The sequence below is a fragment of the Anopheles maculipalpis genome, chromosome 2RL, assembly GCF_943734695.1.
Source record: "Anopheles maculipalpis chromosome 2RL, idAnoMacuDA_375_x, whole genome shotgun sequence".
Classification (NCBI taxonomy): Eukaryota; Metazoa; Arthropoda; class Insecta; order Diptera; family Culicidae; genus Anopheles; species Anopheles maculipalpis.
The window spans coordinates 98419754-98439402 of record NC_064871.1 but is presented as its reverse complement, the minus strand read 5'-3'; the positions used below and the strand labels follow the sequence as shown (position 1 = coordinate 98439402).

At 41.6% G+C, this 19649-nt stretch overlaps 6 protein-coding genes across 6 annotated transcripts; 2 read left to right on the top strand and 4 right to left on the bottom strand.

Annotated features, from left to right (window-relative positions):
• Positions 1–5745: 5745 nt before the first annotated feature.
• Positions 5746–6783, bottom strand: LOC126567705 (exosome complex component RRP43-like). The gene is made up of 4 exons (XM_050223921.1): positions 6759–6783; positions 6229–6698; positions 6034–6154; positions 5746–5956 (listed from the first exon to the last, which is right to left on the bottom strand). Exons 1-4 carry the CDS (start codon positions 6776–6778, stop codon positions 5746–5748), a joined length of 822 nt encoding a protein of 273 aa, XP_050079878.1. The 5' UTR covers positions 6779–6783.
• Positions 6784–7143: 360 nt separating this feature from the next.
• Positions 7144–9089, bottom strand: LOC126568047 (probable maltase). Its single transcript, XM_050224452.1, has 3 exons — positions 8009–9089; positions 7326–7921; positions 7144–7249 (listed from the first exon to the last, which is right to left on the bottom strand). The coding sequence occupies exons 1-3, from the start codon at positions 9068–9070 to the stop codon at positions 7168–7170; spliced, it is 1740 nt and encodes a 579-aa protein (XP_050080409.1). The 5' UTR covers positions 9071–9089; the 3' UTR covers positions 7144–7167.
• A 933-nt stretch (positions 9090–10022) lies between these two features.
• Positions 10023–12196, bottom strand: LOC126567704 (maltase A3-like). Its single transcript, XM_050223920.1, has 4 exons — positions 11645–12196; positions 11002–11568; positions 10323–10930; positions 10023–10164 (listed from the first exon to the last, which is right to left on the bottom strand). Exons 1-4 carry the CDS (start codon positions 12119–12121, stop codon positions 10023–10025), a joined length of 1794 nt encoding a protein of 597 aa, XP_050079877.1. The 5' UTR covers positions 12122–12196.
• Positions 12197–12718: 522 nt separating this feature from the next.
• On the top strand, positions 12719–14632 carry LOC126568028 (maltase A1-like). The gene is made up of 3 exons (XM_050224424.1): positions 12719–13819; positions 13878–13985; positions 14048–14632. Exons 1-3 carry the CDS (start codon positions 12719–12721, stop codon positions 14630–14632), a joined length of 1794 nt encoding a protein of 597 aa, XP_050080381.1.
• Positions 14633–14825: 193 nt separating this feature from the next.
• On the bottom strand, positions 14826–16204 carry LOC126568414 (COP9 signalosome complex subunit 7). The gene is made up of 4 exons (XM_050224884.1): positions 15995–16204; positions 15454–15927; positions 15239–15377; positions 14826–14977 (listed from the first exon to the last, which is right to left on the bottom strand). The coding sequence occupies exons 1-4, from the start codon at positions 16190–16192 to the stop codon at positions 14952–14954; spliced, it is 837 nt and encodes a 278-aa protein (XP_050080841.1). The 5' UTR covers positions 16193–16204; the 3' UTR covers positions 14826–14951.
• Positions 16205–16751: 547 nt separating this feature from the next.
• On the top strand, positions 16752–17352 carry LOC126568565 (DNA-directed RNA polymerases I, II, and III subunit RPABC3). Its single transcript, XM_050225062.1, has 2 exons — positions 16752–17019; positions 17096–17352. Exons 1-2 carry the CDS (start codon positions 16805–16807, stop codon positions 17331–17333), a joined length of 453 nt encoding a protein of 150 aa, XP_050081019.1. The 5' UTR covers positions 16752–16804; the 3' UTR covers positions 17334–17352.
• The last annotated feature ends 2297 nt before the right edge of the window (positions 17353–19649 follow it).

The following is a 19649-nucleotide window of genomic DNA, read 5'->3' as shown; positions in this document are numbered from 1 at the left end:
GGGATGAATCAACGATAAGGAGTCGGTATTGTTTGATAAGCAGTACGGTGTTAACCAGCCAACCTTACTGTTATAATGCACTCGCTGTCCGAGACATCATCATACAATCGCATAACCTTATTCAAATAGGTAGTCAGACAAGTGCTATCTTGCAGCAATGGCATTTGATGGTCAGAACCAAGATATTCTATAAGATGAATAGAAAAGTGTTTGACATACGCGTATCTCGCAGAAACAATAGCAACAATGCAACTAAATGATAGGGCCAATAAATGGAGATGGGGAGAGTACGGTTTGCAAGGTGGATAATAATTTGTTGATATTACTTGTACCGAAAGCTACGGGTGAATGAAGAAGAGTCATGATAGATTACAAAAACAAACTGAAAGTTCTTCGTGACCCCGATTTATAATATTGCAATGATATGAAAAATTGGCGAAGAAATTAGATAGACCACGGATAAAGAATGTTACAAGAGCACTGTTTAAAATTTTAGCTGCTAAATGTTGCAGTAAACGGAAATTACAATGTCAACAAAAGCCAACACTACTCATTTTCTGATATTCGACGCTTGGTGGCTGGTGTAAACGGAACATTGACCGACCAGGCAATTCAAAAGCAGTATGAATCCAGTCATTGCAAACGAAATCAAATGTTTGTTTTTTATTTGTTTTTAAAATTCGATTGTGTCAACAAACCAACAGATAACAGTGTATTGTGTTCAACATATCTCAGTGTAGGCAAGCGAGAACAATACCACAAAAGGGATGATATGTTTTAATTTGAGTTAGTTTTACATGCGCAGGAGAATGATTGTGCGCGATCCTGAAAATCTTTTCGATTAGTCATGACTGAAAAACGAAAAGCAGCTGATATACTTTCGGTGTAAATAAATTTTGTATTATTTAATAAAATAAGTTAGCTTTTGGTTAGGTGCAATCATATTTTTTGCTGCCTCCAGTCGATTAAGGAAGGTACGGTAAGTTATAATGGACAGTTCATGGTGGAAAGCTAGTTCAGTCAGCTAATCTAGACGAAATGCATGTTAGAGAGTCCGTAGGGTTGCAAATATAGATACTTTCCTGGTGTAAAACTCCGTGTCACCGGGTTGCAGATAGTTTCGTTCCTAATCGGTTCCGATAATGAAATTTGTCTTAACGATTATCGAACTAACCGGCGCAGTAATATAGGATAGCATTTATTGGAAGAAACACAGGAGTGAGATCGATTAAAGGTGAGAGGCTACATGGACAGATGCGTGTTATTTGAGGACATGAGTAGTAGGTGATGAAGTAAATGGTGGAATTCTCAACTTCATGTAAGCACTTATTCTACCCATATGTCGGCCGGAATATGAACGGCTGATGTGTACGTATATTTCTGTTACAAAATGGAATAATGAACTGAAACCCAATTGAAATTGAGTTATATTTATGACCAAAGCCGAACGATTTTGTTTAATTTATCTGTTTCAATTTATTCATCATGATTTAATTTCTTCACGTTTTACAGGCCGTTTGCGTTTCAAATACGTTTTAGTTTGGAGTGTGGATTGTAGTTTTTTACATCCTGCTGGTAATCAGTGAGTAAACAGCCGTGAAAACCCCCAATGCCATTCATTCCTGTATGTGTTGAAACATCGAAATGTCTACTCTGCACTTAAAACTTGAATAAAATGTGTTTCATATTTGCTAGTGTTGTGGGCCTGGGCCTGGGTTTCCTTTGCAAGAACCAAATAGGGACAGGAAAAATCTTCTACCGCTGATACTGCGATCATTCAAAATGAAATCTCAATCTTTACTCGCTTTATTTTCTTTTCAGTTTCGAATATAATAATATTCTTCTCTGTCAAGTACGTTCAAGGCAAAGTTGCCCTAATTTCTTTCTCCTTCCTGGTCGGTTCAATAAAAACCGGTAAGAAACAACCAGTTACCGATACCAGAAGCATACTTCACAAGAGGTATCAGCGATCGGTACTCAGCGTGAATAGGTGAGTTGAAGATATATCCCTCCTCAGTCCCCATCGATTGTCTCCTTTTCACAAACCCTGGAGACTGATCGTTTGATTCGGAACGAGAAAGAAGATACCTAAACAAAATGCGAGAGGGGATTGGGTGATAGCCCTGCTGCCAATTTTGTATCCCTGCCTTTCTTGAATCTGTATCGACTTTGTAAAATGTGCGTGTGTCATCAACGCCAAATCATGAAAACCAAAGATAGTGTTTGCTTGCAAAGTAGAAAGCACGTGCAAAGTGCTTCTGCGAGAAAATACGTAAAAATATCGATAGAAAGTGCAGTTTCCTGGTGCGTACACTGTTGAAGAATGTAAACATTGCTGGGGAATATATTTTTCTTTGTTTTTTAGTCTCTACCTTCTAGTTTCATGCCGTGGTTTGTTGTAGCGCCTGTGCTTACTACAACCCAAGCTTTGTTCGGCTGCCGCAGTAAAAATTGCAGGTGATGCTTGTAACATTATTTTTCCCCAACCAACCAATTGGCATGACTGCTACAAGTGATAAATCCGAACAATTTTGCCCGAAGAAGTATGGAACTACCGGATCCGATACGACAGTCGGTGAAACATATGTTTAAAAAATGTCCAATGTGCTGGTGTTCACATGATCGCAAATATTTACCAGCATCAAGAAAGTGATCTCGACCTGAGAGCTGGACGCCTGGTATCCTCATAATCAAAATGATACGCAACCAACGCACGCTAGTTATTTTCCCTCTCTCTCTCTCCCTGATCGGACGAGTGCGTGTGCCATGAACGTCATCTCTTGGAAAACGAAGATGGCGTCCATTAAACCCAAGCCGCAAAGCACGGAGAAGGTACACCGCTAGCTGTGAGAAAAATCGTGAAAATATCGATGGAAAGTACAATTGCCTGGTGCGCATAGTTTTGTGGAAGGTAAACATTACCGAGGAATATGTTTTTCATCTTCTCCCTTCTAGTTTCATACCGTTGTATTTTGTAGCGCCTGTGCTTGCCACAACCGGAGCTTTGTTTGGCTGCCGCAGTAACTATTGCAGGTTATGCTTCTATCAGTACTTTCTGCCCAAACAATCATTCAATCAACCTGCTTGGCATGACTGCTCCAAGTGAAAAATCCGAGCATCCAAACTATTTTGCCCAAAGAATCATGAAGCTACCGGATCCGCTACGACAGCTTCTGAAGCATGTGTGTAAAATTCCCCCTTTTGATAGTATTTTCATGATCGCAAACATTTACCAGCATCAAGAAAGTGATCTCGACCTGGGAGCTGGGCGTCTGTCATCCTCATAATCAGAATGACACGCAACCAACGCACGCTAGCTATTTCCCCTCATTTATCGAAAACCGGTTTAATTGCCCACTTTGATCTACATGATAATTCCCCGCTCTCTCTCCCTGATCGGACGTGTGTGTGCCATCAACGTTATCTCTTGAGAAACGAAGATGGCGTCATTTCAAGCCAAGCCACGGAGCAAGCAGAAGGTACGCCGCTAGCTGTGAGAAAAATCGTGAAAATATCGATGAAAAGTGCAGTTTCCTGGTGCGGACTGTTTTGTGGAAGGTAAACATTGCTAAGGAATATGTTTTTCTTTGTTTTTTAGCCTCTACCTTCTAGTTTCATGCCCTTGTTCAGTGGTTCAAGAGTATGTATGAGTGTGCTTGCCGCAGCCGCAATTCGTGGTAGTACTGTATCTATCACGACAGCCGCAGAAACATTACAGTGAAAAATAACTCCTGTGCCATGTGTATAACTGAAAGCGGCTGCTATCCGATAAATCGAACGACTTTTTCAGCTTGGTGTGATGCAACCAGAACCAGTGGGACAGGTACTCCAACTCTTGAACGTGCGCAGTAGGCGATATCGAAACAAATATTTTATACATATCACATACCTTAAGCTGGGAATATCACATACCTTAAACGCTGTATTTTATTAGCTGTGAATCCTGTTATAGATGACACCCACACCAACGTATGCTTCCAAGTGATCTACTGTGATCGGTTGATACAAGGCTTGTGTTACCTCCTGGTTTAGACGCGATCCTGGTACTTTAATTTAAAAAAATAGACCGGTTTTATGATAGGTTTGTTAAAATTACGATTGAATTCGTCAGTGTAAATAAATATTTCTCATTACCTTTAAAAAATAAACGGGAATTAAATCTAAGCAAAATTGATAAAACAATTATTAATAAAAAAATTAATCCGAAAAACATTCTGAAGCCCCTGCAATGATTGTCACACGCATACCAATGTGACAAATTCGACAAATGCTGCCTCCTAAAATTCCTGCTCTCCTGTTACTTCGACTGGTAAATTTGACTGATTTTGAGAAACATTTTGCGGTTTTGCCGGCTCAATTTTGCCAGCTGATGTAACAGGAGAGGAGGAAATTCTGGAGGTAGCATTTGCCGGATTTTCGACTGGTGCTGGGCTAATTTTGTTCCCAAAAACCGTCAATTTACCAGTTGAAGTAACAGGAGAGGAGGAAATTTTGGAGGTAGCATTTGGCGAATTTTAAGTATGTTCCAATTGGTAGTTTCAGAGAGGGAAAATCGACCAATCACGTCGATCGAATGGAGCGATTTGATTGGTTGTCGGTAAAAGAGGGGAAATTGATCATTTACATTGGTGTGCGTGTGATATTCATTGCAGGGGCTTCAGAATATTAAGATGATGTTTTTCGGATTAATTTTCTTATTAAAAATAATTGTTTTATCAATTTTGCTTAGATTTAATTCCCGTTTATTTTTTAAAGGCAATGAGAAATATTTATTTACACTGACGAATTCAATCGTAATTTTAACAAACCTATCATAAAACCGGTCTATTTTTTTAAATTAAAGTACCAGGATCGCGTCTAAACCAGGAGGTAACACAAGCCTTGTATCAACCGATCACAGTAGATCACTTGGGAGCATACGTTGGTGTGGGTGTCATCTATAACAGGATTCACAGCTAATAAAATACAACGTTTAAGGTATGTGATATTCCCAGCTTAAGGTATGTGATATGTATAAAATATTTGTTTCGATATCGCCTACTGCGCACGTTCAAGAGTTGGAGTACCTGTCCCACTGGTTCTGGTTGCATCACACCAAGCTGAAAAAGTCGTTCGATTTATCGGATAGCAGCCGCTTTCAGTTATACACATGGCACAGGAGTTATTTTTCACTGTAATGTTTCTGCGGCTGTCGTGATAGATACAGTACTACCACGAATTGCGGCTGCGGCAAGCACACTCATACATACTCTTGAACCACTGAACAAGGGCATGAAACTAGAAGGTAGAGGCTAAAAAACAAAGAAAAACATATTCCTTAGCAATGTTTACCTTCCACAAAACAGTCCGCACCAGGAAACTGCACTTTTCATCGATATTTTCACGATTTTTCTCACAGCTAGCGGCGTACCTTCTGCTTGCTCCGTGGCTTGGCTTGGAATGACGCCATCTTCGTTTCTCAAGAGATAACGTTGATGGCACACACACGTCCGATCAGGGAGAGAGAGAGCGGGGGATTATCATGTAGATCAAACTGGGCAGTTAAACCAGTTTTTGATAAATGAGGGGAAATAGCTAGCGTGCGTGTGTGCGAAATAGCTAGGCGAACAATAATTATCCAGATGATGATCCGTGTGTAACCTTATCGTTTGGATGCTTTTTGGTGTAGAAAAACTGAGCGCTGATTATTTCCAGGACGGAACGACGGACAGCTGGTTTTCTGCTCATCATTGCTCATTTTGCTCATCAATTTATTTTATGCATTATGTTCTGAATTATCCGCTTCACAGACCGTTCGCGTTTCATTGCACTCTCGGTACATTTTTTCACCGTTACGCTGTCAAAAGGATCGCCTCCAGATTGGTTGAAAAAGCTCATCTTGCCATCGCTCACCGTTACGGTAAATGTTGTGCTGGCAAGTTTTTCTTCTTCGGCAGTCGGATCGGTCAGTAACCGGCTGAAAGATAAACAAACTTATTAGCAATGCATTCGGGTCCAAAATCTATGGAGAACACAGCAGCGGTCTTCATTTACTCATTAACCATCACAAACGATGTCGTGACAGGCACACCGTGAACCGGCAACGGGGAGAGCCTTGATGTATCCGTGCCTGTTTCCCCTGTATCATCGTTATATTGAATGGCGGGAAGTTTCACTGCACAAACACAAAAAGGGTATGAAACCAATATTGATTGTTCTGTCCAAACCAGCTATATACACTCTCCTTACCTGTGTGCAAAGCGGCTACCAGTGCTACGATGGCGGCATCAAAAACGCACCCATCATGGTCTAGACACACCAGATCACAAAACAGAACCCATACGAGCTTTCCAGGGGAAATGCACAGGTCCTGCAGATCGATACAGTGAGCATTACTTATCGCATCGGCTAACGATCGACTGTAAACTTGCGCTTCGTCCGGCGGTGGACCCGGCCGGTACGACGGTGAGCATACAGGGGAAAAATCAACATTCGGAACGAGAAAACCCTTTAGAGGTTCTAGCGCCTTGGGTGCAGCCAATTCTGCCTTGATTCCGCAGACGACTGTTGTGTTGCCTATCTTCACAATTGCTGATCCATCTGCACTTTTGATTACACCGAAGCTGATAGCCAAGGGACGTATATCTTCCAACTCCCGCCCATCGGGACGAATGTTGTTTTCCAGATAATCCTTGTAATATTTCACCGGATGTAGCAATCTGTAGGGAGACAATGCACTAAAGTTACAAAGAAATGTGTATTAGAAAGATAAATCATACTTAAATGTTTTGAGATCCATTGTTTGCTGGTCAGCATCCACACCGGCTGGTCAGAATGCTTGTTTACAATTTTACTGTGCTGTTGCGAGCGTGAAACGAGGTTATACACAAATGTCAGATTGTACGTTAACGTCAAATCCTGTTCTAAAAGCAGTCGGCCGTAAATTCAACATTTCAAAAGCCAACTCCCAATGTGCCCGTTCATGGTGTGCAATATGATATTTAAATTTCGTATTTTTATTACTTGTTCCTTCACTAGAATGAGCTGAATCAAAGGTGGGACGTCGAGAAACATTTATTATTGATTATTGAATGATGATTATTATTGATGACGAAAAATGTGTGAATATTTTTTATTCCCTTTTTTTTCAAAATCATTTCGTGCGCTAGATTTACAGATTTGTTGAAATTAAATTCCATTCGCAACGTTTCCCTCCACAACAATTGCTGCATCGGCGGGCAGAACGATTTCATCTCTTCCCACGACCGTTCTGAAATGAAAAAAAGATACCAAATTTCAATAATGAACAGAACAGGTGGGCCCCACAGATCCAACGAAACACATACCCATCGATGTAGTTGGTTTGCATGGACGAGGTAATCACCTCGAACGCAGAAGGCAACCCTTCGAAGACGGACGATAGCTTGATGGTTTCTGTCGTTTTGTTAAAGTTAAGCACGGCCACAATGGTGCTTACTCCTTCCAAGTGTCGCTTAATTACAATTATGTTATCTCCTACTAACTGCATTTCCATCGTACCCTCGCGCAGTGTTCGCTGCTTACGCAGACGCACGAGCGATTTAAATATCTTAACGTGAGATCGCGGAGCAGCTTTTTGTGCCTTATAGTTAAGTGTTTTGTAGTTGGGTGCAACGGGCAGCCAGGTTGTGTGATTAGTGGAAAATCCTGCACTAGTCGAATCATCCCACTGGAATGGGGTTCTCACCGGATCGCGACTGTACATTAAATAGTCCTTAGGATTAGTGTTACATGCAGCCGGGTCGATAGTATCCTTCCACGAAATAAACACATCCTCCATCGCTAGCTCATCGCCGTTGTAGGTAACGGCAATGCCTGGTAGCACATTTAGGGCAATTTGGTATAGATCGGCACGTGCCACACCTAGACGAGACGAGACCCGCTTGTTGTCGTGATTGCCAAGCTGAAAATGATTAAAGCATGTGAGTAAGCATACATGCACGTCGAACAATATTCGCGGGCGTTACCAACCCAGCTTTTTCCTACATACCACCCAGTTTGAGAACCTATTTGATGGCACCACATCAAGCCAACGTTTGATGTTGTCGTGAAATTCTTTTCCTGTCGTTTCCTTGAACGTATTGCTAAGCACCTCAAAATTGAACGGAACATGCGCTCCTTCCGAGTTTTCATCTCCAAATAAACGAATAATGTTCATCAGGGGAGTGTACGCTTCTGCCATCAGCACTATATCTTCGGATTGTGTCTCTTGCTTGTAGTCATCGACAACCTTCCTCCATTGGTACACCATATCGAATGTTTCGTCCAGATTTTGCGTAAGCGTATGCACTAAATACGAAGGATTATCCGGATCATCGGTTTCTCCACTCAGTTCTTCGTCCGGATACACCCCATTAACTGGCGTGGACTCAAAGAGGTACGGTACAGCATCGATGCGGAATCCGTGCACACCTTTTTCTAGCCAGAATCTGATCACATCCTTCATTTCTTGTACCAGTGCCGAATTGCGGTAGTTAAGGTCGGGCTGCTTAACAAGAAACTGATGGAGATAGTACTCCTGGCGGACGTCATTCCATTCCCAGGCAGATCCACGGAAAACGCTCACCCAGTTTGAAGGGGGCACACGTGTCCCATTTGCCAGTGTCTTTCCCGGGTGCCAAACGTAATAATCACTGTACGTTGGATCTTTGTTGGCGGACTTTGTGAACCACTCGCTCTCGTCACTGCTATGGTTAGGAACAAAATCCAAGATCAGCTTCAAACCTTCGGCATTGCAGGTGGCAGCTAATGCTTCCAGATCGGCAACTGTTCCAAACTCGGAATGTATATCACGGAAGTCGGATATGTCGTAGCCAAAGTCTGCCATCGGCGATTTAAAGATCGGAGACAACCATATCGCATCGATGCCTAGCTCGCGACGCAGATAGGGCACCTTTTCCATTATGCCCCGCAAATCGCCCACACCATCGCCATCACTGTCTTTGAACGATCGTGGATAGATTTGATAAAAGTTGGCATGCTGCCACCAGTGTTCTTCTGCGAGAAGCGTCGGCGCGAGCCAAAGTACGCAGGAAATTAATGACAACCACATTTCGACGAACACTGCAACCCGTTGCTTACACTCACTATGATCTATGCCACTTGGCAGTAAGCATTTTTATAGGCTTTTTGGCCGTAAGGGTAGTGCCGAGCTACCGGTAGTTGATCTTGTTGATGATGATGAGTATTTGCTGATGATGAGTTCATTTGATGCGCAAACTAAACAATGCCTTTTACAGACGCGAACCAAGCTAACGGAAAAAAACATTCCTAAAGCAATGACTTGAAAGATGTTTGCCGATCGATATCAGGGTTCTATCAATGGTGTTTTTCCTGACACTCACGAGGCGACAAATTGTTCATTTGTATGGCCTTCCAACAGCGCCCGGGGAGGTTTATTATCTTTTGTAGTTTCTATATGCATTTGCAGTGTGTCCAGGTCTAACTGTAGCACAATATACAACAACCAATCAGTTCACAGTTTGTTTTCACGCCTCTAATCACAATCGGGATAAGGTATAGAAATCAAGCTGTAATGTAGCACACTTCTATCTAAAGTGCATGTAAAAGGCAAGCACAACTCTGCTGTATGAAGTTTGTTGTTTCAAAATGATTGTTTGTAAATATTTTGCGAAAGAAATAAGGTTACAGTGTAAAAGGGAATAGGATGGAGTCAATACAAATGTGGTTCGTACCATTTGTGGTTCTTGCAAATGAAAGGAAAGCTTGTTAAGAAGATTGGTGCATGTGTTAAATTTTCCAAAAGATCAGCTCCTTTTTGTTGCTACCAACAAGCTACCCATCAATCTGCTGCTGCTTTATGTATTGATATATGCTTGAAAGCTTAGCATAGTGCCGCAGCATTTCAGCAAGCAAACACACTTTTCGCCCTTTTTCCCCGCACGCAAATATTATGTACACATATCATTCAGGTCAGTTACAATATTCTGTTTATTTTCTTTATATGAGCTAAATACATCATTGTGCTGCAATGTTTGTATTAATTAATATTTAAACAACTTAAAAACCACCAACATCAAACTGACGAGCAATGTAAAGCTTGGCACAACCGCAAGCGTACCATGGTTGCTTAATAATACTGCTTCATAAGGTTGTAAACGGATGTTATTGGTCGCAACAGTTTCCCTGAAATTGGAAAAATAGAAAAATTTTGTTTTTTATTCGGTAGTTCAGTATATCTACAAGCACTGTGTGTGTGTGTGTGTGTGTGTGTGTGTGTGTGTGTGTGTGTGTGTGTGTGTGTGTGTGTGTGTGTGTGTGTGTGTGTGTGTTTTTCCACGTACCCCGTGGCATGTTTTGATGATACGCTCACCACTCGAAACACCAGATCGTTGGGCAGACTACTCTCCAGCTTTGTAGCATCTATCGTTTCGACCGTGCTGCCAATATTAGTTAATACAACGAACGTCCGCTTATCGTTTGGAAAAGAGCGAACTAAAGCGTAAACGTTAGTTCCGAGTACCAGTGATTTGAACGAGCCCCAGACAATTGTGTTTGTGGCACGTAAATTCATCAGCTCTTTAAACACCTTTAAATGGCTGTTTTCGATAGTTTCTTGCTGTACTTTTACATTTACCAACGGATAATCGGTGGCTAATGGAAGCCACGGCTTTACAGAAGCATTTGTAAAGCCGGCGTTCGCGGTTGAATCCCACTGAAATGGTGTCCTAGCTGGATCCCGCGTTCCCTCCTGATATGTTTCTTCGGTCAGTTGACACGCGGCAGGATCTTGCGTATCGGCCCATGATATGTCTACGTCATGCATTCCAATTTCTTCCCCTTGATAAGTAACTGTTATTCCAGGAAGGGTCAGTTCAATCATAGCCATAATGTCAACCATGTGATCACCACCCATCCGCGATGAAACCCGTCGTTTGTCATGATTGCCGAGCTATAAAAAAAAAAAAAAACAAATTAATGTACCAGCCATTGGCTATGATTACGAATAGGGTTTGCACCTACCACCCAGTTGGGCGTATGTCCGGAAGGAATTATATCCAGCCACGAATCGATCACCGTTTTGAAATCGGATGCCTTGGAATTGCTATCCAGGCGCATGATCAGTTGAAAGTTGAAAGGCATGTGGGATCCTTGTCGATTGTTACTGTCATTAAAGTACGTCTTCACAACATCCAACGACGACCATGCCTCCGTCATGAGTATCTTGGTCGTGGTATTATACTCCCGCTTATACTCGTCCAGCAGCTCGCGCCATTGATACACCATGTCAACGGTTTCCGGTTGATCGAGTGTGTAAATATGATTGAGATAGTTTTGACTCAGAGGATCATTCGATTGACCGCTCACGGGTTCATCTGGAAAACCGATCGTCTCGAAAAGCCATGGTACTGCATCTACTCGAAATCCATCCACTCCCTGCTCTAACCAAAATCGCAGCACATTTTTCATTGTTTCAACTACGTACGGATTGCGATAGTTGAGATCCGGTTGCTTTTTGTGGAACTGGTGAAGGTAGAATTGCTGTCGGTCATCGTTCCACTCCCAAGCCGAACCATACCATGCAGCCACCTTTTGTAGGGAAGCAAATCAATTAGTAACACCATAGCCCAATGTTTACTATATTCAAAGGTCTACATTTTCATACCCAGTTATTTGGTGGATCACGATCCGAGCCCGGTTTAGCGTCCTGCCACACGTAAAAATCTTCATACCCGGCTTCGCGTTTGACGCTTTTCTTGAACCACTCGTGTTCGTCACTTGAATGATTTGGCACAAAATCGAGTATGATGCGCAGTTGAAGTTTTTTCGCTTCCTCTACGAGTCGCTTGAAATCGGCCATGGTGCCAAAGCTGGGATGAATGTCGGTAAAGTTCGAAATGTCGTATCCAAAGTCGGCCATCGGTGAGGGATAAATTGGCGAAAGCCAGAAGCCGGTCACGCCCAGCGATTTCAGATACTGTAGCCGACTTGTTATACCGTTAAGATCGCCAATTCCATCGCCATCGCTGTCTTGAAACGATCGTGGATAGATCTGATAGAAACTGGCCGTTTCCCACCAATCTTTCTGGGCTGAGACTAACGATCCAAAGGTCAGCAGAGCCGCCCAACAGTAAAACCCCATTCTGAACGCAGACAACAGAGAAACAATGATACTCGCACAGCACACCACACTGTCGTTGGCGTTTGGCAGTAGAAGAGCATTTATACCTGCAACGTAACAACCAACACGTTATCAAGCGGATCTAATAATCTCGCAAAGTGTCTACGGCGGTTTCTTATTTGCAAAACCCTCGACAACACCCTCGAAGGACAGTATCGGGTAGTTCGATCAATATCTTACTTCACATGTAGGGGGTTAGCGTACGTTGTAGTTGTGCGTTCGAGCTGTATAGATATGCTCCGTAACGATTCATGTTTTCAAACCTACTGGTTTGAATAACATACATATACTCTTCAAATTTAAACGAAACGCACATAACGCAATCACACTTTGTGATTTCTGTATGCCTGCGATGTTGAATCAGAATAGAACGTCCAGGAGTCAAATGGGCGCGTTATGCGACTCCGTAAACAGCAAACAAGATGCTGCAAGTGATAATGTAATCTTCTTTTGTACAACAAGGGATGAAAGCTAACGTACGATCGCTTTTCTCCTCAGCCAGTCAGTCGGTCAATCGTCGTTCTTTGCGACGGTGAAATGTTGAACAATAGCTCTCTGATGGTGACCTCACTGGTAGTGCTACTGTTTGGCCTAGTGCCATCCACAGTGCGAAGTGTGCACATTGCACCAAATAGCGATAGTGAGTGGTGGAAATCGGGAATATTCTATCAAATCTATCCACGTTCGTTTATGGACAGTGATGCAGATGGCATTGGTGACTTGCGTGGTATCACGCAACGGTTGGAGTATTTAAGTCAGAACAAAATTACCGGATTCTGGTTGTCGCCAATTTTTAAATCCCCAATGGTAGATTTCGGGTACGACATTTCTGATTATTACTCTATACAGCCCGAGTATGGTAGTTTGGCCGACTTTGATAAAATGGTAAGGGAAGCCAACGCACTTGGGATGGAAGTTATTCTAGATTTCGTCCCTAACCATACAAGTGATGAGCATGAGTGGTTTAAAAAGTCCGAACTGCGAGTGCCTGGCTTCGAAGATTTCTACATATGGCACCCGGGGCGGCCGAATCCAAACGACAGCACGGCCCGTCCGATTGTACCATGCAATTGGATTAGTTTCTTCCGGGGTAGTGCTTGGCAATGGAGCGACGTGCGCAAGGAATACTATCTGCATCAATTCTCGGTAAAACAACCCGACTTAAACTACCGAAATCCTGCCGTAGTCGAGGCAATGAAAGAGGTCATGCGATATTGGCTTGGGCGAGGGGTAGCGGGATACCGCATCGATGCAGTGCCGACCTTGTTTGAAGTGGCTCCAGACGGAAACGGGAACTATCCGGATGAGCCGCTTAGTGGCAATACAGATGACCCGGAAGATCCGGGTTACCTTGTACACATCTACACCCAGGATCAAAATGAAACCCTCGATATGGTGTACCAGTGGCGTGCAGTTATGGATGAATTCGTACAGCAATATGGCGTTAGAGAGCGCATTATAATGGCCGAGACGTACTCTCCGATCGACACCGTCATGAAGTATTATGGAAATGAGACCGTGCATGGTGCACAAATTCCTTTCAATTTTCATTTCATAACCGATTTAAATCAAAATTCCTCGGCTAAGGATTTTCAGCGCACAATCAATTACTGGATTGATCATATGCCAGCACTGGAGACCATCGTTCCGAATTGGGTGGTAAATATTGTCTGTGCGATGGTGCAAGATTTGGTAATTAGTCTGTGTCACCTTCCAGCTAGGCAATCACGACCAGCACCGTGTGGCAAGCAGATTCGGTGAGGACATGATAGATGCGATGAATATGATCATGCTTATGTTGCCAGGTGTTAGTGTCACCTACAACGTACGTATATGCATATTTGGTTATGTGATGGATTTGATTGATCGTTACTCTTCTTTGGTCAGGGCGAGGAAATTGGAATGGAAGACGTTTGGATATCTTATAATGATACTGTAGATCCAGCAGCTTGTAATGCCGGTCCAAACCGATATCAATACACTACACGGGATCCAGAACGAACGCCTTTCCAGTGGGATTCGAGCAAAAATGCAGGTTTTTCGACCGCCAATCATACTTGGCTGCCCGTTTCATCCAACTACACGCTGGTAAATGTTAAACTACAGCAGGGGATAGCAAGAAGCCACCTTAACGTGTATCGTAGTTTGGTTGAAATGAAGCAAACTGTAGCATTTGTTCCACATAGCTTAGGAATATTTGTGCAAGGAGATGTGCTAATCGTTCTCCGACATGCTAACATCGACGGGATTTTAAGCTCTATATATACAGTTGCAAATATTGGCAATCAGCAGACAACGATCAATCTCACCACATACGAGCCGTCGCTTGAAACGGGCATATTAATCCTTACGAGTGTTACATCAAACCATAACAAAAACGACTTAGTCTTGATGAAGCACATTGTAGTGGAATCAAAAGAATCTTTCGTTCTGGTAGCTTACCACAATGTTCCGGAAGTTATACAGATTTAACTTTAAAATTTCCATTAATTAAAATTGTGGTATAATTGCAATATCTAAAAAATCAATCATTTTCGGAATAACATTCAATGCGATTCGTATTCAATGGGAAAAAAGTACCGGCGATGTTTTATTCGTATTTTGCATCACAATTCTTACTTCTGATCATCAAACAAGAAACGACACAATGTGTGTGGGCTTTCTTGAAAACGCCAGTTTAAAATAAAGGAAACATAACATAAGAGGAACGAAACTAATGATTTAACATCCCAACATTGCCCTTCGGATGGCGGTCTGTGGCGCCTGTGTCTTCTTGGTAGTAATAGGCCAATCATTTCGATACTGACTTGCCTGGACCTTCCGAATGAGAAAGGAAGTAGATGCATGAAAAACAAAATAGAATAAAAATAATAAAAGAAAAACGACGAATGAAGATAGTCACCAAAAGTAACATAAATAAAAAAACTAAATCCACGTATAACGAAATTGCAACAAAGGGTTTCTATAGCAGGTCTTGAGTATACAATCATTGTTGTAATACGAAAGAATATAAAAGAAAACTGACCGCTGATTAGCTTCTGCGTTTGATTTAAGTAAAATTTTTAAACCACGACTTACCCGAACCTTTCAGGCTCTTGGATTTGGTTGTCTTTTTCCGTAGATCCAACCCACCAGCAATATCCCGGCAGCCGTCTGTAGCCATTGCCTCGTCCGATTCCACAGATTGAGTCTTTATCGTTTTCTTAAGGTTGGAAATCTTAAAAATAAAAAAGAATATTCTAGCATTTACATCCTTTTTTTTCGCCATTTAATTCCTTCTGCCGCAGATGTACCTCTTGCTCAATCGCTTCCTTATGCTTTATACGCTTTTGCTTCTCGGTATTGGCTCGGTTGATCTGTGTCTCAAGACATACCAGAATCGTTTCGCACGAATCGCTCCATTCTTGGAGAGTGGATGCAATTTCTTTTATATCGCCCATGCGAATATCGCGACCGATGGCATAATCTACTTCCAGCTGCTTGTTCTTTTGGTCAAGCTTACCGTGAATGACGTCGGCGTATATTGCTTCGATGATTAAGTCTTCCAGCACTCGCACATTCTTAATGTCCAACTCATCAAGCAGTTCATTGTACGGAATGCATTTGCTCTTGATCGCCAAAGACACCACTGTGAGGTGCTGCAGCTTCTTCTGCATTGCCGGAGTAAGCTGTATCAGTTTTGCTTGATTTTCAAGGTATTGACGATAAGTGCCATAAGCAAACAGATTCAGTGTATTGTAGTAGTTTGCGTGTGGACCATTTTGTAGCTAAAAGGCGCGGAAAGGATGATAAATCATCTAGATTTGGTTTTTCACAATCGTTAGCTATGCATACCTCTTCTATGTTTGGCATTGCCAGTAGCTCTCCAAATACGTGCACTCCCGGCGCTTCCAGCACTTGTTTGATCAACTCAATGCAAGCCGCTCCTTTGGCTCCCTTGGCAAGCAAAACATACTGCTCGATTGGATTATGCGCCGAATATTGCTGGCGTGCTGATGAGTCGTTTTCAAAGTTCGATAATTCCGGTGCCATTTTCCTAGCAAAATTGCTCTGAATACAAACTTCCTATTTATTTGTCTTTGCTTGTGAAAGTGGTTTGGAAACAAAGCATGACATCTATTCACTGATGCGGCTGTGTTTATGCCTAGTAGTTTACATCTGCAAACAAAACAATCGATTTCAGCTTCTACACCATTTTTTAGTAAAGTTAGGATAAGGAAAATAGTGTGAAAAATAATTATCTAATTTATTAATCATAAGCAAATAACTGCACTTGAAGCGATAGGGATAGAAATTCGACACATTTCTAAAACAAAAGTGTGTCATCCACGCTACACGGAGACCCACAATGGAATTGTTCATCAATGGCCAAAATGTCAAACTGTCAGATTGGCATCAAATAAACAAACCAGAACCTAAATCGAAGCAGCAAGGAACCGGGAACACGTTTAAAAAGGATATTTGAAAGTAAGTAAATGTGTACCCCCGACAGTCGAGTGTTTCTAGCATTCAATTTCAATCACCTTTTTTTGAAAATAAGCAAGTTTCATGTAGATAGGTTTCTATTTTACAGGAGCAACAACAACAAGCAAACCGTCATAACCTCAAGATTGATAGGGACGCGCACACTTCGGCAAGCACAAAATGTCTGGAATACTTTTCGAAGACATATTCAATGTGAAAGACATGGATCCGGAAGGTAAAAAGTTCGACCGAGTTAGTCGGCTTCACTGTGAATCAGAGTCGTTCAAAATGGACCTTATACTGGACATAAACTCTTGGCTGTATCCTTTAGAATTGGGCGACAAATTTCGTCTAGTTTTAGCGACTACACTGCACGAAGACGGCACGGCAGGCAAGTCTGGCTGCGAAACATCAACAGGCTTTCAAAATGATCAACTTTTATCCATGAGTTTTTTTTTCTATTACAGCTAGCATGGAGTACAACGCAGCAGAAATAGAAGGATCGCGCGCTGACAGCTTCGAATACGTAATGTTCGGAAAAGTGTACAGGATCGAGGGGGATGACTCTCAGACAGAATCCTCCAATAGGTTGTCTGCCTACGTTTCATTTGGTGGCCTATTGATGCGGTTACAAGGCGATGCAAACAATCTGCACGGTTTTGAGATCGACCAACACATGTACCTGCTAATGAAGAAGTTGGCGTTTTAGGGAAAATTCTTCCTTATGTATGACGATCCTGCCCATGCCTGTGTTGAATAAACCGTGCATTCTTTTGTCTCCCATGTTTGTTGCTTATTATTATTGACGCAACACAGACGATAGACGAATCCACAAATATATGTTAAGAAACATGCTTATAAACATAAGCAGCACAACTAGCAATGATGATATTGCACTGAAAGACATAAACGAAAAAAAATTACTTTGGTTAACCAAAACGAACCTAAGCGGTTCTTAACCTACCACAACCAAGAAACACTTCGAATTTCGGAAGCTTGTGTAGAATCCATCTCAAACTATTGTGGTGAAGCGTTGTCTCGCTAACCAAGGTATACTAAGATTTTTTCGTGTGCGATCTGTTACACAACCACAGACGTGCCTCTATCTGGAGCCTGTGTGCAGTTATGCCATCCGTAAGAGTTTTAAAAGTAACTCGTCTTTTAAATATTTCAAATGAACTGACGCTTTATTTTTAACATCATAGATAAAAATTGTTACAAAAAGCGAATGAATAAATTAGCGCACTGCAAAGAGATTAATTTCAGATCCATATACACAGTGTAGAACTACCACACGAGGTAGAGGTATGTGACACGCTCACTGAATAGATTCATCTGTTGTTTGTATAAATTGGAGCAAATACTTCTTCCATTCTCAATAGCTGGCACATATTTGGTTATGGGTAGCATAGCATTTCAGGTGGTATCAGGCATGCGGTCAGCGTTTAACGGCCCAGACAGCAGTGCCATATTCAATCGTCGCTTAGCTTTTTCAAGCCATCTTTAATGGAATGCTTTATTTTTGATCCTGTTTCCTTGATTGTATCGGAAGCGTTCTCGTCGACGTGAATAACTCCATAGTAAATAGCAATCGCAATGGCGATCGCAAATAAAATGCAACTGTGAAAAAAATGTAAAAAATGGAAATAATTATACGAAATTCAACAATTATACAAAAGCAGTAGCTTCCAACTGTATCGTGACTCATACTTCACTGTGTAAAACTTTAATAGATCATTTCCGCATGTTGTTAGTTGTGTTTATGTGTGCGTGCGTGTTTGTAAACGTGCGAAATAATACGAATAGCTCTTGCCTCCGTCTATTGCTATTCTAATTTATGCACTTTTCCTGTGTGTTACAGCTCCAAAACATAAGAATCTATTTGAATACAGTTTCCAATGTTTCAATCGTTCCATCAATATTTAGCAACACTACTTTCATATTTCATGAAAAAAGTAAGTGCATACTTGCGAACCACAAAAAATATTGTAACCTTGGAACGGAGGCTTGGATGTTACGGTAAGCAAAATGTCTATGCCTTCATATTTAATACTGTGGACACGTTTCATCCCCATAGCAAGAAGTTTAAATTTTAACAAAAAAAAAAAAAAACACACACGCACACACAACAATAACATGCAACAAACAGAAACTTCCACTTTCCACTTGTTTCGTCGGGCAGTATTGCTAATGATCGGTACGTATTATTGTCTTACAAGTCTTCCATAATATCGACCATTCCACCAATGGTTCATTAAAAGAATGGTAAATATATATATATATAATTACCAAACAATGATTGTTCCGCAGTGACACATAGTTAAGGGTACTTTTCCAACAATTTATACACTTTTGATGTGAACGTTTCAAACCACGTCTGTCGATCTAGTAAAACAACTTGCAATTAAATTCAATGTTTATACGACCATACGATCGCACATACATCCCTCTCTACGGGCGCACTAATACATAGGCATGAATTCCACAGCTATGTATGTATGTATGTGGCAGCATACCTGTTTAATCCAATAAAACGACAGAGAGGGTGAGTAAATTCACCCCTTGTTGGAAACACACTTTTCTTTGTTGCTCATTGCGAGAGATTTTACCCTTGAGCAGTGGTCAACACATCCATTTGTCTGTTTTCCTATGTACGAATAAGGTACTTAAATGATGAAATATGTTTTTACCAAAATGCTAAAGTCTTTCGTATTTTTGCATAATTAAATATCCTGAGGGAGTTTAAACTCTTCATTGATTTTAAACAGTAAACAGTAAATTTCAATTACTGAACGTGTCCTGCTGACCACTGACGGCGCATAGCACTAATAGAACAATAAAATTCTTCTCCTCTCTGCGTATGCACAGGCCGACCAATATTCCTACGCTACAACAGTACTAGCTAAGCAAATCCTTGAGCTTCGCTCCTGTGTAAGGACATTGCTGATTGAACTATAGATGAACTATTTTTTTCATCATACGGTTAAGCCCTACCAAGGGTAAGATATAAACGTAGGCAAATCAA

Excerpts from the sequence above, each read along its gene's own strand:
- LOC126567705 (XM_050223921.1), bottom strand. The coding sequence starts at position 6,778 with ATGGATCTCAAAACATTTAA. Across the intron at positions 6,155-6,228 it reads GGTAGCCGCTTTGCACACAG|TGAAACTTCCCGCCATTCAA; the intron begins GTAAGGAGAGTG and ends GTGTTTGTGCAG. Across the intron at positions 5,957-6,033 it reads TCGTTTGTGATGGTTAATGA|CCGGTTACTGACCGATCCGA; the intron begins GTAAATGAAGAC and ends TTTATCTTTCAG.
- LOC126568047 (XM_050224452.1), bottom strand. The coding sequence starts at position 9,070 with ATGTGGTTGTCATTAATTTCCTGCGTACTTTGGCTCGCGCCGACGCTT. Across the intron at positions 7,922-8,008 it reads ATAGGTTCTCAAACTGGGTG|CTTGGCAATCACGACAACAA; the intron begins GTATGTAGGAAA and ends AATCATTTTCAG. Across the intron at positions 7,250-7,325 it reads CAAACCAACTACATCGATGG|AACGGTCGTGGGAAGAGATG; the intron begins GTATGTGTTTCG and ends TTTTCATTTCAG.
- LOC126567704 (XM_050223920.1), bottom strand. The coding sequence starts at position 12,121 with ATGGGGTTTTACTGTTGGGCGGCTCTGCTGACCTTTGGATCGTTAGTC. Across the intron at positions 10,931-11,001 it reads GACATACGCCCAACTGGGTG|CTCGGCAATCATGACAAACG; the intron begins GTAGGTGCAAAC and ends TTTTTTTTATAG. Across the intron at positions 10,165-10,322 it reads TCATCAAAACATGCCACGGG|GGAAACTGTTGCGACCAATA; the intron begins GTACGTGGAAAA and ends TTCCAATTTCAG.
- LOC126568028 (XM_050224424.1), top strand. The coding sequence starts at position 12,719 with ATGGTGACCTCACTGGTAGTGCTACTGTTTGGCCTAGTGCCATCCACA. Across the intron at positions 13,820-13,877 it reads CCATCGTTCCGAATTGGGTG|CTAGGCAATCACGACCAGCA; the intron begins GTAAATATTGTC and ends GTCACCTTCCAG. Across the intron at positions 13,986-14,047 it reads GTGTTAGTGTCACCTACAAC|GGCGAGGAAATTGGAATGGA; the intron begins GTACGTATATGC and ends TTCTTTGGTCAG.
- LOC126568414 (XM_050224884.1), bottom strand. The coding sequence starts at position 16,192 with ATGGCACCGGAATTATCGAACTTTGAAAACGACTCATCAGCACGCCAG. Across the intron at positions 15,928-15,994 it reads CAATGCCAAACATAGAAGAG|CTACAAAATGGTCCACACGC; the intron begins GTATGCATAGCT and ends CGCGCCTTTTAG. Across the intron at positions 15,378-15,453 it reads AGGAAGCGATTGAGCAAGAG|ATTTCCAACCTTAAGAAAAC; the intron begins GTACATCTGCGG and ends TTTATTTTTAAG.
- LOC126568565 (XM_050225062.1), top strand. The coding sequence starts at position 16,805 with ATGTCTGGAATACTTTTCGAAGACATATTCAATGTGAAAGACATGGAT. Across the intron at positions 17,020-17,095 it reads GAAGACGGCACGGCAGGCAA|CATGGAGTACAACGCAGCAG; the intron begins GTCTGGCTGCGA and ends TATTACAGCTAG.